General features: G+C 37.8%; 1 protein-coding gene across 7 annotated transcripts in view; it reads right to left on the reverse strand.

Moving 5' to 3' along the window:
• FIP1L1 (factor interacting with PAPOLA and CPSF1) overlaps positions 1 to 17,076 on the reverse strand; it is a 37,597-nt gene that overhangs the window by 11,125 nt on the left and 9,396 nt on the right. For 2 of the 7 annotated variants that reach the window (XM_032223882.1, XM_032223881.1), the window contains exons 7-14: positions 16,689 to 16,819; positions 16,349 to 16,417; positions 12,758 to 12,867; positions 10,288 to 10,395; positions 6,327 to 6,420; positions 5,208 to 5,364; positions 1,465 to 1,491; positions 1,020 to 1,074 (exon numbers count right to left, since the gene is read on the reverse strand). In XM_032223882.1, coding sequence (XP_032079773.1) covers positions 1,020 to 1,074; positions 1,465 to 1,491; positions 5,208 to 5,364; positions 6,327 to 6,420; positions 10,288 to 10,395; positions 12,758 to 12,867; positions 16,349 to 16,417; positions 16,689 to 16,819 — 751 coding nt within the window. The remainder of the gene's footprint in view (positions 1 to 1,019; positions 1,075 to 1,464; positions 1,492 to 5,207; positions 5,365 to 6,326; positions 6,421 to 10,287; positions 10,396 to 12,757; positions 12,868 to 16,348; positions 16,418 to 16,688; positions 16,820 to 17,076) is intronic. The other 5 variants (XM_032223888.1, XM_032223883.1, XM_032223887.1 and 2 more) reach the window with 3 other exon arrangements.

Raw genomic sequence — 17,076 nt, forward strand, 5'->3', positions numbered from 1 at the left:
CTGGCCCACACTTAACTATTTGCAGCATCCCGTGGTCACATGACTGCAGTTTATGACATTTTTACCAGAATTTGGCATTTATTTCTGGTTTCCAGCAAAAAAAACCACTCCATAATGTTTTAGCTATGGGTTCGCTTTATGACCGCTGCGTTTGCTTAATAACTGCCATAAAAAAGGTCATAAAATTGGGTGTTGTCACATGGTGATCTGATTTATGACTGCCATATGACTTAATTGTTCAAAAGTTTTATTTCTTTTAAGGCAAACATTTCATCATTCCTCAATCAGTAAGATATCGAAGTACAATTTTTTTGTATGTCAAAATAATTCTAGTTTACCACCAAATTCTTGTCTAGCCTAATATATAAGAGAGTCAAGCTTTCTACTAGAAACAATCCAGAGGCCTGCCAGGAGAATAATAAAAAGCCCCACAGACATCTAGTGCCCAGATTACATTTTCCTGAATCAGAAATGTACAATGATTAAAAAACATATTGTATACATGGCAGATTGTTACTATCTTGTCTAGCCCTGTTCCAAAGCTTTAACTAATAAGAAGGAAACCAAATGCCTAAGAGTTGCTCGACTACTGTGTTTCCCTGAAATAAGCACTTATTTTCGGGGAAGTCTTATTAATTTTGAGGTTCAGGAGGCGGTGAGTGTGGTCACCTCATCGTGGCTGCTGGGTTGCAATATTTTCGGGGAGGGCTTATTTTCAGGGAAACAGGGTAATATCCAACTTCAGACTTCAAATCTTATTTGCTCTCCCCGATAGTTTTAGCTTTACTGTCCATAATCCAGTCATTTCTACAACTCTTCCAGGTAACTTTGCTTTTCCTTCTACCTACCCCAAAGTGGCTGCTGAAACCACAAACTTACAAAGCAGGCTTCTTTTTGGAAAAGGAAAGGAAATTCAAACAGTCAAAAACAGGGAACGGTGTTTTTGTTCAAATTCACATCAGAGCAATTGTTAAAATAAACAAAGTCCTTGTAATGTTAGATTACAAACTAAGATTTACCTTTCTATAGTTGGTATAAGGGAAGGTGGTGGTCCTCCAGGTGGGGGAGGAAAGCCTGAAATATTTAATTATTAAGAGGTTGGGTTTAAATTGAAAACAAATTCAAAATTAAGTTAGTGCATATTAGCTGGGCCCTAGCAGAAAAACAACGCAACAACATTTAGTAAAACTTTGTAGCAATAAATGATAGAATAATGCCAAAATAAAACAGTTTGCGTAGCTTATTTTTTAAAGGATATTGTACACTTAAATATATTCTAAACTTCTTCTAATTCTTCAACTACTTTGAGCAAGTTGGCAACTCAAGTCACTCTGAGTATTAATGAGGTCCTCCAAAGAAAACTGAGTGCATTTTTTTAAAAAGTGGGATATATTCAAATGTTCCTTATACGAAAAAGGAATTCACAGTTAAGTTTCATGCTACTTTTAAAATAAATAAATATACCTGGCGGTGGCACAGTTATTGGTATACCTAAAACAAAAAAGATGCACCCAGTCATTTCAGCAATGAGTTTATATTGTCTCATTCCCATATTGCGGTTCCCATATTGGCATCCATGCCAACAACATATTATTAAAAATCCAATAAGAATTGGCAGTAAATTAATTTCTACTACCAATCCGTATTGGTTTCAGTCCAGAAAGGTTCTGTGTGTGTGAATCTACACAAACAGCAGAACCTGATCATTTGTGGCCGTGTCCATGCAAATAAATGAATAAATAAATTAAAAAAACTCTACTGCATGCACCCACGTTAAAATATGTGCCCAACAAATGTACTGGCACCGTTTCCATATTAATGACTTGAAATCTGTTGAGCAAGAGTAGATGATGACATTATTTAAATAGTGAAGACACAATACAATTAGAATTTTCTGATTGTATGTATGTATGTATGTATGTATGTATGTATGTATGTATAAAACCTTTTCATATTTATGGATCATTAAAGTCTAGGGACCATATCATCTAGATAGGAAGTTATGTTATCCATAATGAACATATTACAAAAAGGTAACTCTACAAATATTAAGTTTAAAGTAACATCTTGTTATTTTTCTTGGAAAGAATACACATGCACAATTCAATGGGAAAAAAAACCCACCTGTGCCTTTATATCCTCAATGTTAACAGACAAGGCAGCAAGTTCAAAAGGTAAAATGACAGATTAACGTTAACTGGGCCATACGGTTCTCATTAAAAGAATTTTTTTTTAAAAAAACCAAGAGAATAATCCTCCTATTGACACATCATACCAATCGTGGCTGCTTGATAAAACTAACTTTAGCAATGATGAAATGCCTGATATCTTACTTGAGAGAATGGGAATTAGACCACTTTTATATTATAAAATGTCACAGGAACAAGTACATAGCATAGTTAATTCTGTCAATTAAATTGTTTTGTCATTTTGTTCATAAATCCTAAAAAAAAACATAGCTCGGTTGTCTCTTTATACCATCTAGTTCCAGTAACTCTTCTCTGTAATATTTAGTCAGCTTTTTAGGTTTATATTTTTAAACAACATCAATTCTTCCGGTCTCTAATGATATTTGCATCACAGACATCTAAGTGAACACAGAACCAGAGCTTCAAAGAAAAATCCCCTTTCAAAAGGATCATCCCAAAGGATGTTTTATATTGGAATGTATGAAAACTTTCCGGGCAGAAGTTCCAAGTTAATAATAATAATATTGGCTAACAAGAAACTAATAAGAAACGTTTCTATCTCAATAGTGGAGGAATGGGCAGATTTTAATTTTGGTTTGCTCTTTGAAGATGAAATGCTGCAAGCCTGAAAGAGCCAAAGTTACAATACTCCCCCACTCCGCCCGCAATTGTTTCCAAGTGTATGAAATTGCAAGTGATTAAAAAAAAGGGGGGGGGGGAGGACCCTCAGGGTGGGGTTCATCTGATAAACTTGTGCCTCCTGCTTCAAACAATGTGCTTGACTGCTGAATTACGGCTCATATTGAAGATGAACTGCAATAGAAATCTGACTTCCTGCCTCTCCAAAAACTTTAGAATGGGGTTTTAATAGGTTTTATTTTCTCATTCCTCACATCTTCATTTCAGATTTCATCGATCAATTATAAGTATAGGTACACAGGTAGTCCTCGACGTACGGACACAACTGAGCCCAAAATTTCTGTTGCAGAGTGAAACATTTGTTCAGTGAATTTCACTCCATTTTACGACTTTCCTTGCGACAGTAGTTAAGTCAATCACGGCAGTAACTCAGTTGTGAAGGGAATCTGGCTTCCCCGTTGACTTTGGTCACTAAATGAACCGACTACCTGTAGTTATGCGGAAATGAACTCCCTCAAATAATGGAGTTTGTTCAAATTCAAAATTGTGTCCTTATGGGGCAAGATTGTTGCTTGTCAATTCTGCTATTATGTTTGAGCAGGGGTGTCCAAACTTGGGAACTTTTAAGACTTGTGGACTTGCTGGCTGGGGAATTCTGGAAGTTGGAAGTCCACAAGTCTTAAAGTTCCCAAGTTTGGACACCCCTGTGTTTGATTTGATTTGATTTTTGATTTTATTGTATTTCTATGCCACTCTATTCCCAGAGGGACTCAGGGTGGCTCACAAACCAAGTCAAGAGGGGGGGGGGGGGAGGAAGAGAATTACTATGATCTAAATAGAGAAGCTGCGCAATATGTGCTATGAATGTAGTGAAGTTCACTTCCAAGTGCAGATGCTCAGGGTTCCAGAATGTGCCATTTTGCTCCTTCCCATTTTATTTTTTTGGTACAGGCTGGATATATTTGAGCACACAGTGACAAAAGCTATGAATGTGTCAGGAAAACAGAAGTTTTCCTATGGAGCTTCGCAGTCCCAAAGGTGCCTTTTTTCCCCCAAGAGGCCACTGGACTTTCTGGGTTTTTCTTTGAAGACATTTTGCCTCTCATCCAAGAAGCTTCTTCAGCTCCCAGCAAAAGCATCTTGGATGAGAAGCAAAATGTCTTCAAAGAAAAAAACAAATTGCCTCTCGAAAAAGCACCTTTGGGACAGAGGGTTTCTACTATTTTGGCAAAAATAGATGTAGGCAATACTTTAATTTGTATTTAGGGAAAAGAAGCATGCAATCATTGGGGGACCGAGGGGGGGGGGAATTCGCAGGGAAGAGAAGAAATACTGAACGATCTCAAGGCTTTTCTTAGACAAATTAGTATAATCTTATATTCAAATAACCAGATTTCCTTGTAATTCAGTTTGTAATACAACCTTGACAATAAACTACAGCTGAAAACTTACTATGTTATCTTTGTTTTCTCAGCACATTTCACCCAATTTGGAATTACTGAGTATTACTGATTTGTCGGTTGTTTAATGCAAGTTCAAATACTCTGTTTATTGCTGTGGTTTCTACACTGTTTTACCAAAAATAAGACCGAGTGTTATATTATTTTAAGCTCCAAAAGATACATTAGGGCTCATTTTCTGGTTAGATCTTATTTTGGGGGAAATACAGTACTAACTGCGTCCGTCTGGCTGATGATCTTAACTGGGAGTTATTAGGGCTTATATTACGAGCATCCTGAAAATTCATGCTAGGGGTTTTATTTTCCAGTTGGGTCTTATTTTCGAGGGAACAGGTCATTGATTATGATCTATTGTGCTGTTTTATATTCTATGTAATTAATATGGATAGTGAGAAAATTCCAATTGTTGGATTGTCTAAAATTGAAGCAAATTAATAATGAATGCACTCTGCAAATACCTTCAGTGCATGAATACCTATCAAGGAATAAAGTGATTCAAATTACCCAACAATTTATGCTGTCCTGTTTTAAATTTAAGGTGGTGATCAGAAGACAGCTGGTCCAATAATCTTATTTGTTCTTTATACATTAGTTCAAATTTCACATGAAGCAAATTACAGCTGAATGAAACCCTCCAAAGACCAGGAACCATTTACTTAGAAGGGACATCACAGAAATAGTTATGATTTTTTTTTCAGGAAACGAGGAGAAATTTGAAACCTACTTCAGAAATGAGAACATACTCTTCAAGAGAAATAATTATTAGAAGCCACCTAGAATATTACAGTTTCCAAATAAATTGAATTTTGTTTAGAACATGTCTAATTCTAAATATGCAACATTGTGGTTTCAGGTAGACAGGTGTGGAACATACATTGCAATTGAAACACTACCCTTTCCCCCCCACTTTTCTTTTTACCTGGAGGAGGAATTAGAGGAGGAGCAGTACTAACTGATGGAGGCGGTGGAAGGAATGGAGGTGGAGGAAGATGGGTGGGCGGAGCTCCTGGAGGGAAAAACGGAGGCGGCTTGGAAAAACTGTTGTCTACATCACTGCTGGAGCGTTCAGAAAGAACCTATAAATAAAACCAATTTTATATTTGCCTTTGGACAAAAAGGGAGTGGAAAATGAACTTTCCTCCCTGTCGGGACCTTCTACCTCTAAACTAATATTTGCATTTTTTCTGCTTCCATTCAATGGAATAATCAAGAGCTTGGAGAGGCAGAGGGAAGTAATGCAATGTTTTGCAATAAACCTGTCAGAATATTCATGAGCTGGAATAGGACATAGCAACAGGTCAGCCATTGGGGACTGGCTGCAATAGGACATGGTAACAAGGTCAGCTGATGTATAAGCATGGCAACTGGGTCAGCCAATGGGAACTATTTGATGACTGAGAGCCATGCCAGGCAGCTCGGAGCCTGGGCGTGGCTTACCTATGTAGCTCTGAGTCTGTGCAAGAGAACTAATCCAGTCTGTTCTCTGAATAGAAACTGGAAACCAATCTCTCCCCTCTACCACGCTGGAAGAATCTGCTGTTGGTATTGTACATTTATTTTTGTGTTGTTATGTATATAAAGAAGTTAATGAATCCTGCTGAATCAGTCATCTGTCTCTGCTTTCTGGATTAGATTTTTGCAACAAACTCTGACAAAACTCTTTGACAGAGAAAGATCAAATTAGTTTATGGCATGTGCCACCAATCAGTGCTCTTTTTGAAATTTCTATATTGCATAAAGAAGGGCCTACACCTTTGGGGACAGCAACGAACACGTGGCACCCTTTCATGGATGAATCCTTCACTAGAAGCAGATGCAAAATCTTTCAATTTGAAACTCTCTCCAACTTCCTTCTCTTCCATGCATCTAATAAATAAATCCATGGCTTGATCATGAGTCATGTTTTCTGTTTATATTTTATTTTGCATATCAACCATAACATATAGTGCTAAGTTCATCTTCTGTACTGATGTAGCATGAAAATGTATTTGGGGGGTTTAGGGTATGGGTTATTTTGTTTTACATTTATGAAACAAACCTGAATATTGCTATTCTCGTTGGCACGCCGCCTTCCCTCTACTCGGCTGATTGTGATGGTCTGTCCAATCACATCTATTGTCCCAGAAAGCCGTCTGAAAAAGGAAAATGCAAAACATTATTTCATAGGACAATAAACTAAGGGCAAACTATCTTCCTAAATATTGTTTTGAAAAATCAAAGGATTGTGTAAATAAGATTCACAAAATAGGAATTTATTTTGGCTGATAGAAGCATAGGAACTATAGTCTTTTTTCTACAAGAGCTACTCCTATTTGGTAACCATACAGATGTGTTGGACTTCAGTTCCTCAAATCTTTAGGCTACACAGCAATTTAGGGAACTGAAATTCAATATAACCAAGGGGCACAAGGCCATGGAAGGCTGCTGTAATGAATAGTATAAACTCCCCAAGAAAAAATTAATGTATAGTTCTACTTTAATCAGGATTGTTGCTATCAAAGAATAGTATAGGATTTCCTCCTTGAGCAGGGGGTTGGACTAGAAGAGGGCTGTCAAACTCCCAGCCCATGGGGCAGATGCATCACGCGCTAGCCACGCCCACACCTGGTTTAGCATTGGGGGGTGGGGAGTCCTGATACCTCACGTGACACCAGAGGTGGGTTCCTACCAGTTCGCACCTATTCTGTAGAACCGATTCATCAAATCTACCGAACTGGTTAGAAGAGGTCCCACCAGTGGACCCGGAAAGCAGGCCACACCTACAGAAGAGGTTCCAAAAATTTTTGAAACTAAGAGCCAAGGTGGCGCAGTGGTTAAATGCAGCACTGCAGGCTACTGCTAGATCAGCAGGTCAGCGGTTCAAATCTCACCGGCTCAGGGTTGACTCAGCCTTCCATCCTTCCGAGGTGGGTAAAATGAGGACCCATATTGTTGGGGGCAATATGCTGACTCTCTGTAAACCGCTTAGAGAGGCCTGAAAGGCCTATGAAGCGGTATATAAGTCTACTGCTATTGCTATTGCTATTGCTATTGAAACCCACCACTGGTCCTTGGATATGATTATTCTACACTATCATGGTCATATTTATAAAACTCAGTGCCTCTGTGAAAGGTAAGGATGACTACTGCGTTTGTGGTGCAATCAGAACATTGCGTGTGTTGAAGTTGTTTTAACGCAAACCAAAGATGCCTTTTAAAAAACAAGTTAACATCACATTCTTATGCATGCCAGTGCTGTGTGTGAGGTAATTTAAGGTGGTTCTGACAAGTGTCGTCGGCATCTTCATAGCTGGTCACATGGGCGGCAAGCCACTCCCACCCGGTCACATGGGCAGCAAGCCACTCCCACAAAGGAGGCCACACCCACGGAGTAGGTTTGAACAATTTTTGAAACCCACCACTGCGTGACACTGTCATGAGTTTGATACCCCTGGATTAGAAGACCTCCAAGGTCCCTTCCAACTCTGTAATTCTGTTATTCAATTTGTTTATCTATCGACAGGAAAATTCCTGAAGAACTGCATTCTTCCATCAGCAACACAGAGAAAAGCAGGAAGCATAAAAGGCAGATGGCACACTAGAAAGTTTTAGCTGTTATCCCTAATTATATAATTGTTATTTTTATCTATTTATTTGTCAAATTTAGACATTGCCCATCTGACTATCTAAGTTTCTCACAGTTTTATATGAAATTCATGAAAATCAATGTAAAAGCAGACTGCTTTTAGACTATGCTGCTATGGATCATACTACGACTAAACTTTATGGCAAGATGAGTGTTCCATTGCCCTCTGGAGAATACAGTAAGTTCCACCCTTCCTCCTATTAGTAGGCAATATTTATACCTGCAAGACAGAAACATTATAGAAAATATTGCCCCGAGCACATGAATGACTTTTCTTTTTATGAATATCCTGAATCAGGCTCATCAAACTTTTTATAACCTGAAGCAAACAACTGTGCTTTTTTAGTTGGGAATCAGCCTTTTCTTCAGCTTACAAGTGCTTAGTTGTGACTCCTGCTGGCATCATCAGGAGTGGGCTGGTACTAATTTTTGCAGTATTTTTTTTTTCCTCAGACGTTTGGGCATCAGGGCTGAATAAGCCTAGTAAAAACATATTTTCTTTCATTAAAAACCATCATGTTGATGGCATTTCAACAGTACAATCTTAGGAAGTCCCAAGGAGTGCAAATTTTTATTTCATCTTTGTTAATTTTGCTTTTTTTTAAAAAAAATTGCCCTTGAGTTAACACATCCTTACCATAAAATATCAAAGCACATAATTCCTCGCTTGCTAAGGCTGTTTGCTCTTAGTAGGTGTGTTTTGTAGAAGGCTGGCCATCATTACCAGAACACCGAAAGCTAGATTTACATTGTCGTTTGCCTTTTGGGCAGCGTAAAATCTAAAATAGAGCTTTCACTCTAAATAATTTTTGATATTTTGTTTATAGTCTAAACTACACAAAAGCAACAGGAATCCCTAACCTTTTGCTGCCTTGTGGCATAGAAATGTTAAGTCGTGGACCAGAGCTTGCCTGGACTGGAAGAAACCATCGAAGCCAGCTAGCTTGTGAGCCCTGCACAAGATGAAACTGAACCAACCACAAACCAAATACAGGTAAGTCCTTGACTTACAACCACAATTGAACCCAGATTTTAGATTGCTAAGCGAGAAATTTTTCAAGTGAGTTTTGCCCCATTTTACAACTTTTCTTGCCACAGTTGTTAAGTGAATCACGGCAGTTGTTAAGTTATTAACACAGTTGTTAATTGAATCATGGTAGTTGTTAAGTTATTAACACAGTTGTTAAGTGAATCACGGCAGTTGTTAAGTTATTAACACAGTTGTTAAGTGAATCATGGCAGTTGTTAAGTTATTAACACAGTTGTTAAATGAATCAGGCTTCCCCATTGACTTTTGCTTGTTAGAAAGTTGCAAAAGGGGATCATATGATCCCGGGATACTGATACGAAGCAGTTGTCAAGCACCTGACTGTAAATCATAAGACCATGGGGATGCTGCAAGGGTCGTAAATGTGAAAAATGGTCATAAGTCACTTTTCCCAATGCTGTCGTAAACAGTCATTAAACAAACTATTGTAAGTTGGAGACTATCTGCAGTAGGAATTCACAATGAAAACCAAGCTAATTTCTAGCCTGCAGCATTTAGTCTAACAAACAAAAGGACTCTAGTACAAATAAATTAACAGCACTTGGAGACCTGAAGAATATGGCACATCCAATATTCACCTCCAATTTTCCTCCTAGAAGCAGAGCCTCTCAGGTAGAAATCATGGTGGCCCAGTGGTTAGAATCCAGTATGCAGGCTACTTCTGCTGACTGCCAGCTGACGGCAATTCCATCCTGACCAGCTCAAGGTTGACTCAGCCTTCCCGCATTCTGAGGTCAGTAAAATGAGGACTCAAGATTGTTGGGGAGAACATGCTGACTCTGCAAACTACTTAGAGTGGACTGTAAAGCACTGAGGAGGTATGTAAGTCTAAGTGCCATTGCTATTGCTAATCAGAGCCACTGTAATAACACAGTGGGGATAAAGGAACTACTTTCAGAGTAAGAATTAAAGAATTATAGGATGAATACGGGGGCAGAAAATAATTTTAAAACTGATTGGCACTCATGAAATTTGCTATTCCTAGTAGCTGAAATAACAATGTTCTATGTGTTCATTTTATGATCATCATGAAAAAAAAAAGAGGGAGGAAAAATCCTAATGGGCTTCGATGAAATTAATCCAGAAATATTTTAAATTTTAATACTCCCCAATTCTATAATGAAGCGCACAAAGAAAATACTCTCCTTTCCATTCCCAGAATCTAGTTGGGCATTATTATCACGATTAATCTGTATTTATACTTCCACATCATCCTTGGTAAAATAAATTTATGCACCCAAGTCCAGCCCAATTCCAACTATTGAGGAAAAATATGGCATCGTAACTTTTTCTTTTTTAAGATCATGTGCTTTAAAATTTTCTTACCTTAGCTCAGGTGATTCAGACCTCCCGTATCGAGCCTGCCACTTCACAGCGCCTGAACTGGTTTTCCTGACTGCAGTGCCCGTCTGCGACTGAGAAGAGGCGCTGTTTCTGGTGAGATAAATGTTCTAGGTCTTTCTTTTCTTATGTTTCTCCTTTTTCCTATTATCAGACACTATTTTCTACCCCTCACTCTCTCACATTAATCCCCCCCCCCCATCCACGCCTTTCTGCGATTCTGGGATGCGGAATCATTCTAACAATGGTCTAGAGCAGTGTTTCTCAACCTTGGCAACTTGAAGATGTCCGGACTTCAACTCCCAGAATTCCCCAGCCAGCATTTGCTGGCTGGGGAATTCTGGGAGTTGAAGTCCGGACATCTTCAAGTTGCCAAGGTTGAGAAACACTGCTCTAGAGATACTTTTAACAATATTCACTAAGTGGAATCTGCATCTCATAAGTGAAAACACAAACACACAAACAAGCAAAATAACCGAATAATTTATCCAGGTACCAAACAGATCAAGAGAAAAAAGCTATGATTTTCTCTTTTGTTCCAAGAAAAACAGTTCAGATTCTTTGATTCACCGTTAGCATCAACCAGATAGAGCCATTCATAATCACACATGAGAAGTCAAAAATAAAATATACATATATTCAAGGCAAAACAATTGCCAAAGTTATAGAATCCAGGAATTAATTATACTTTTAAATTGCTGGACCTAAAATATAGGGTTTGTTTTTTTTACAATAATGTATTGTTTGATAAAAATTATCCCCCTCCCCCCACATCTGAAATTTCTACAAACTTTTCAAGTGAGTAGAAATTGGCATTCCCTCCCTCCCCAAGAAAAGGACAATATATAAAATGATGGCCTGTGCTTTCAATATTCGTGATGTAATGCAAACATTCTTGTTTCCCTTATAGGGACACCAAAAAACAACAACCCCTAATTAATCAATCTTTATTCAGTCGTAGACCAGCAAGTAGAATACAGGGATCACAGTTAATATATTTTCTAAAATATCTAAGAGGGATTAGAGTTAATACTATGGCATACCGTGTAGATTATTAATTAGCACTTGGCTATGGAAAGAGAAATGAAGTCAGATTGATCTGCTAATAACATTTTAAGATAAAACAAATTAGAATGACCAGGGTATTTAATCAAAAGTAAAAATAAAAGTAAATAAAAATGTAAAAGAAGGAAAACAATGATCAAATTGATTAAACCTCTGAAACCAAACAAGGGTCATGAACATGACTTTTATCTCACCAGAGGTGATCAAAAAAATCTAGATAGGTGGGTACCTGTTCTGCATTCCCTATTCACCTGCATCAATAATCATGCTAAGATTCCAATGATTGGGGCCTAGCTCTGGTCATCCCAAACCACAAATGAGGAGGCAGATCTACCTGCCTCCTCTTACCATCCCATCAACCTCCCTTCTGGTCAGCAAACTATACACCAGATATTACACTCTTGGACTAGATCATAAATGAGAATATTTTGGCTGATGAGCAGGAAGGCACCAGAGAAAGCCATCCAATCACTGGCCATGCTCTTAACACACACAAACACCCCAAATCTAGTTGAAAAATACTCCTCAAGTGTGCTCGTCACACAAAGAACTATGATCATTTATATGAGAAAATTGAAATTAATTCAGTAGAGGCCAACATAGATCATATAAGACAGGATTATGAGCTTTCAATAGCATTCAACCGGATTATGAGCTTCTGTTCGAATTATACTATATAATAGTTAACAAGAATGTCAGCAAAATCAGTTAGCCAGAAATAAAGCATCATGAAGGAAATTAAGTAGATTGCAGGAAAATAATGTCCAAAAGGAAAACAATGTAATTCTTTTTACATTTTCCTAATTGTATTACTTTGCCTTACTTAAGATGTCATTCAGCTACATGTTCAATACATATCGACTTTACATGTTTGGCCAATGATAGGCAAGTCTTATGACCTCTTCAAAACTGAATTTGTGATTTTTTAATTGATCAAATATAAGAAGAACTTTGGGTACCACCTACTCCAAACAAATCTGAGCCAACCACAAAAATTACCACTACAGATATTAAAGTTTAAGCTGCTAAGCAGCGTTTCTTTATATATGCTTAACAATATACATTATGGAATTCAAAGCAACTACCTCAACCCAAACTAAATTCATAGTATAAACTTTTGTAAAATATAATCAAAATCACCTGGCTTCTAAACGTATTTAAAGTATCATCAACATGGTATTTAGATGCAAATCATGCCTGTTTACTACCACTGATTGCCATGGATGCTCCATATCTCAGATTATATCAAGATTCACAACCAAAGGATGAAACACACAAGAGGTGAGAAGGTGGTGAAGAGATGTTCTGTTCGGTTTTAAAAAAGGGATGATAGCAACCCTGGAAACAGTTTCTGTCTCCAGTAGTTCGAAGGGGTGACTAACCAACTGACCTGTTTGATGGGACTCCTGTCTTGAATAAGGGTGGGGGAGATGTGAACTCAGTTTTGACTGGTGGAAGTGCTACTTCTTTCTCCATATTTCCAGTTCTGCCCTGCTGCACCTTCAGAATAAAGTTTGTTCATTAGCAATACCTATTGCAAAATAAAGGACCTCTTCCAATAAATGAAAGAAGACAGCCATAGCCAACAAAATCCCATAATTCCTAAATATGGATGCTCACACTAGCAAACTTGTTATTGTGACTTCCATTCAAAGTCCCTCCTGTTTCATTTATCCAAGGAAATGTCATTTCTCAAAAACCCCAATAGCCACCCTGGAAATAAATTGTCTTCAGAATAGCAAAGGGGAGGGCAATTTGTAATTTAGTCTGTAGTATTATGAAGCAGGGAGAGAAAAAAATCAAAGTAGAATCCACCAAAGATTTGTGTTTCTATGCTTCAACCACTGCAAAGTATTTAACAAAAATGTTTTTCTTCAGTATGGAATAGGAATAAAAACTGAGAAATATAGAGTACTTCTGAACAATCAATATTTTACCAGACAAATTCAGCTCCGCTATGGGAAAACAGCTCTACGTGGCATGTCTAGGGAAAATTAGCTAAGCATTTGGTGCTCTATTTCCATCAATCCCTATACTACTTTTCTCAAGCATCAGAAAAAGCAAACATGTAAAGAATGAATTTTTTTTTAAAAAAAACAAAGCCTAAAAAATGTAGACTAATATGTTCCTGCAGACTGATAAAGTTCACAATCACTTCCACTTGCTATTAAGCAAAGCAAACTGAGCTGTATTCATAACAGAAAAATAAAATCTAAACAACTGGCAGTTATTAGTCTCTTATATGGGAAAACATATGTATTTCTCCTCAAGTGGGGGTAGGTGGGAAGCACAAATACTGTACCGTTATAAGCATAATTTATGTTTTTAAAAAAAGATTGTTTTGAATAAGACAGGCAAAATATCTTGCACTAATGCTAGTTGGGGGAAGAGTTTCATACCTCTTCCTGTATATTAAAAAAGACATTATAAACTATAATAATATTCTTTTCTAGTGCTTTTAAGAGAGTGGCCCCCAACCTTTTGGCCACCAAGGACAGGTTCCGTGGAGGAGTTTTTCAGTGGACCAGAGGGGACATGGTTTCGTGTACTGCCTGCATCCCATGGATGGAGCTTTGCTTGTTTGTGTGGCCTAGTTTCTGGCATGCCACGGACCGGGGATTGGGGCTGCTTAAAGAGCACTAAATTTGACCATCTTATGCTTATTTTGGAAAAGTATAAAGTGAATAACACATTATGGGGGAGCATTAGATTACATAGACTTCTACTTATATATAACAACAATTGATAGTTTTCACATTTTTCATCAGATTACATTAGTAAAAAGTATGAATGGACAATGTAGCATTATAGAATATTACAGAAAAGCACAACCCTGCTCATACACCTGGGATGGTGATAAATCTGGAATTGAATGTAGAAAATGTGGTTCAAAATCTCAATTATAAGGTAACCTTGATCAAAGTCTCTTAGGTAATACCGTGTTTTCCCGAAAATAAGGCTGGCACTTGGCCTTATTTTCGGGGAGGTCTTATTATTTTTGGTAGGTGCAGGAGGTGGCAAGCGTGGTCACCTCATGGCTGCTGCTGTGTTGCAATATTTTCTGGGAGGGCTTATTTTTGGGGGAGGGCTTATTTTAGCGCATGCGCTCAAGGCCCGATTGGGCTTATTATGTGGGGTGGTCTTATTTTGGGGGAAACAGGATAGGTACAAGTAAAGTAGTACACAAGTATGATTAGCTCTGTCAATTCTTCAGTATTAAATGTTGAACAAATACTGCACAGAGATTGAAAACAGGGCTCCTTCCCCAAAATGTCTATACATATTCCCCCGTGAACATAAAATATGTAACCTGAGCAAGAAGGATGCAAATGTTAAATTAACTATCAGTATTTACAATTGTTCTCTTTTTTAAGTAATAAAAAGATCTATAGGCAGAAGAATAAAAAAGAATAATTGGGAGCCAACCAGCCAGACCCATCCTACAAAACATTCTCTACCATGTCTATTTTCTATGTTTTAAAATAGCATTTTATTAAAACAATGAAACAAAACAACAAAAGTTTCTCTTCAGGGAAAAATAAACATATTATATACTTTCTACGTTTTGCAAAACGTTGTGTCTATGTCTATGTCTACATCTATCTATCTATCTATCTATCTATCTATCTATCTATCTATCTATCTATCTATCTATCTATGCCTTATGACAAAATTAAGGCAATTTTCTCAAGAATACATTGATTTTTAAGTACTCACTCATTTCTTCACATCATGTAAGTGGCATATATTAACTTGTGCATTTTTTTTCTCAGGCATTCTCAAATGTCTAGTCAATTGTAACTAGTTGATAACTTCTTACACTGGCATGAAGCAGTTCTCAATCCAGCAGGGAGTTCAAGTCCTACCACAACAAGGTCTGGTCTAGAATTGTCTTCAGCCTTAGAAGCACTCAGGGGAAAGCTAGAATTTGCCGCTTCACGATGCCACTGAGCCTAACAATGTGGTTTCCAAAAGTCCTCTAGGCATATGAGAGATTGGTGATTACAACATATGGCTATTAATCAAGTTTGTGATCCTGATTTATGACAATCTAACGATGTCTTGTATACGAAGGTAGGGATGTGCGAAAGTATTTGTACGTGAACTGTTCGCGTAACTGCTGTTTTCAGGTGTCTTGGGTCTAAAACAAAACGGGTGGCTGATTCAGCTACAGAGCAGTTTTGTTTCAATATGGGCTGAAATGGTTGTTACTGAAAGTAGTTATTTCAGGCAAGGAGGGTAAGACTGAGCAACAGTCCAGGATAACCAAGGGGAAAAAGCCAACACTGCAAAAGGAGGAGGCGCACAAAGGGATATGCAGCAATGCTAGCTACATAAAGGCAAGAGAGAGTAAGTGTCACACACATCAGCCTTCTCTTACACGCTCTCTATACTCACTCCTGTATCCTGTGCATTTTGCTTCAGCAGAAATAAAAAAAAAAATAGTAAAAACATTCCAGGTTTCATTTCTATCAAACTATGCCCTCCCCCCAATATAAGGTCAAAACTTTCAGAAAGTTAATAGCAGCAGCCTTTGTTTTGTTTCAGATTCAAAACTAGACACATTTTCTCTTTCGTGCACATTCTTACATGGAGGATAATTTCTTCGGTCAGCAAAATTCTGCCTGAACTTCATTTTTGAAGTTGGACCACCAAGAGAGAGAAAGCAAGGATCAAATACTAGACCGAAAACGATACATGAAATCTAACGGAGCAACATATCTCACTAAAAGAATGCAGCATATACAATACGTAACTGTCACAGCAATCATTAGTACATTATGCCATCAAGTCATAAGAGTTGCAGCAAGTAAGATAAAAATAAGTGGGTCTACATGCAGCACATCTGGAGAACATATTTTTTAAAAAGCTAGGGGAAAAAACAAACAGCTATGTCCACTTTTGTGTTTAGACTCAAAACTTGGAAGTGGTATGGCAAACAGTAATTAAGAGTGACTAAGGAAAGTTTACCAACATTCACCTTAAAAAGACTGTATGTGCCATCTGGAATCTCTGTCCCTGGCGTTACTTCCATAGCAATGTCTTCGGCCTAAGTTAAATAACACATCGCCCATTAAAACACCACATTATGGACTGATGGGCTACAACACAACTAACAACAGGTTACAAGCTAGTTGCAGTTGGTGATTCCACAATTACCAACACAAGAGGCCAACAAGGAAATGGAGCAAAATGGCTGGATGGTAGGAACAAGGAAGGAAGGGAAGGAACTTTTGAACCACACAGGGGTTGCTAACACTGTGTGTGGAATCTAATTTTTGAAGGAAAATGGTTGTGAAACAAGTGGTTCTTTTCATTACCGTAATTTTATTGGTAGCTGTGGTAACGGGTAAAATTTCGAGCCCCATTCGTATCCTCTTTTGTTTTTCACAGTAGGCTTTCCAAGTGTCTTCATTAAACCCATAATTGAAATAATCTGAGAGATCAGCGCCTTAGAAGAAAACAACAAATATTCTAGGAGTTAAATGCAACTACTAGAAAAATGTGGAGGAATCCTGCCTTCCACAATGCTTTCTAGCTACTGGTTTTCCAAAATGAAAAGCAGCTGAATAATCATTTGGGGGGAAAACCCTCTTTATACAGCACTTCCTTTTGTGTACTTCCCACAACCACTTAGCTATGTTTTATTACTTAGCTGTGCTTCAAACGGGAGGCACTTATCCCTATGTTAGATAAGCCGAAGTAGCT

The sequence above is a fragment of the Thamnophis elegans genome, chromosome 9, assembly GCF_009769535.1.
Source record: "Thamnophis elegans isolate rThaEle1 chromosome 9, rThaEle1.pri, whole genome shotgun sequence".
Lineage (NCBI taxonomy): Eukaryota > Metazoa > Chordata > Lepidosauria > Squamata > Colubridae > Thamnophis > Thamnophis elegans.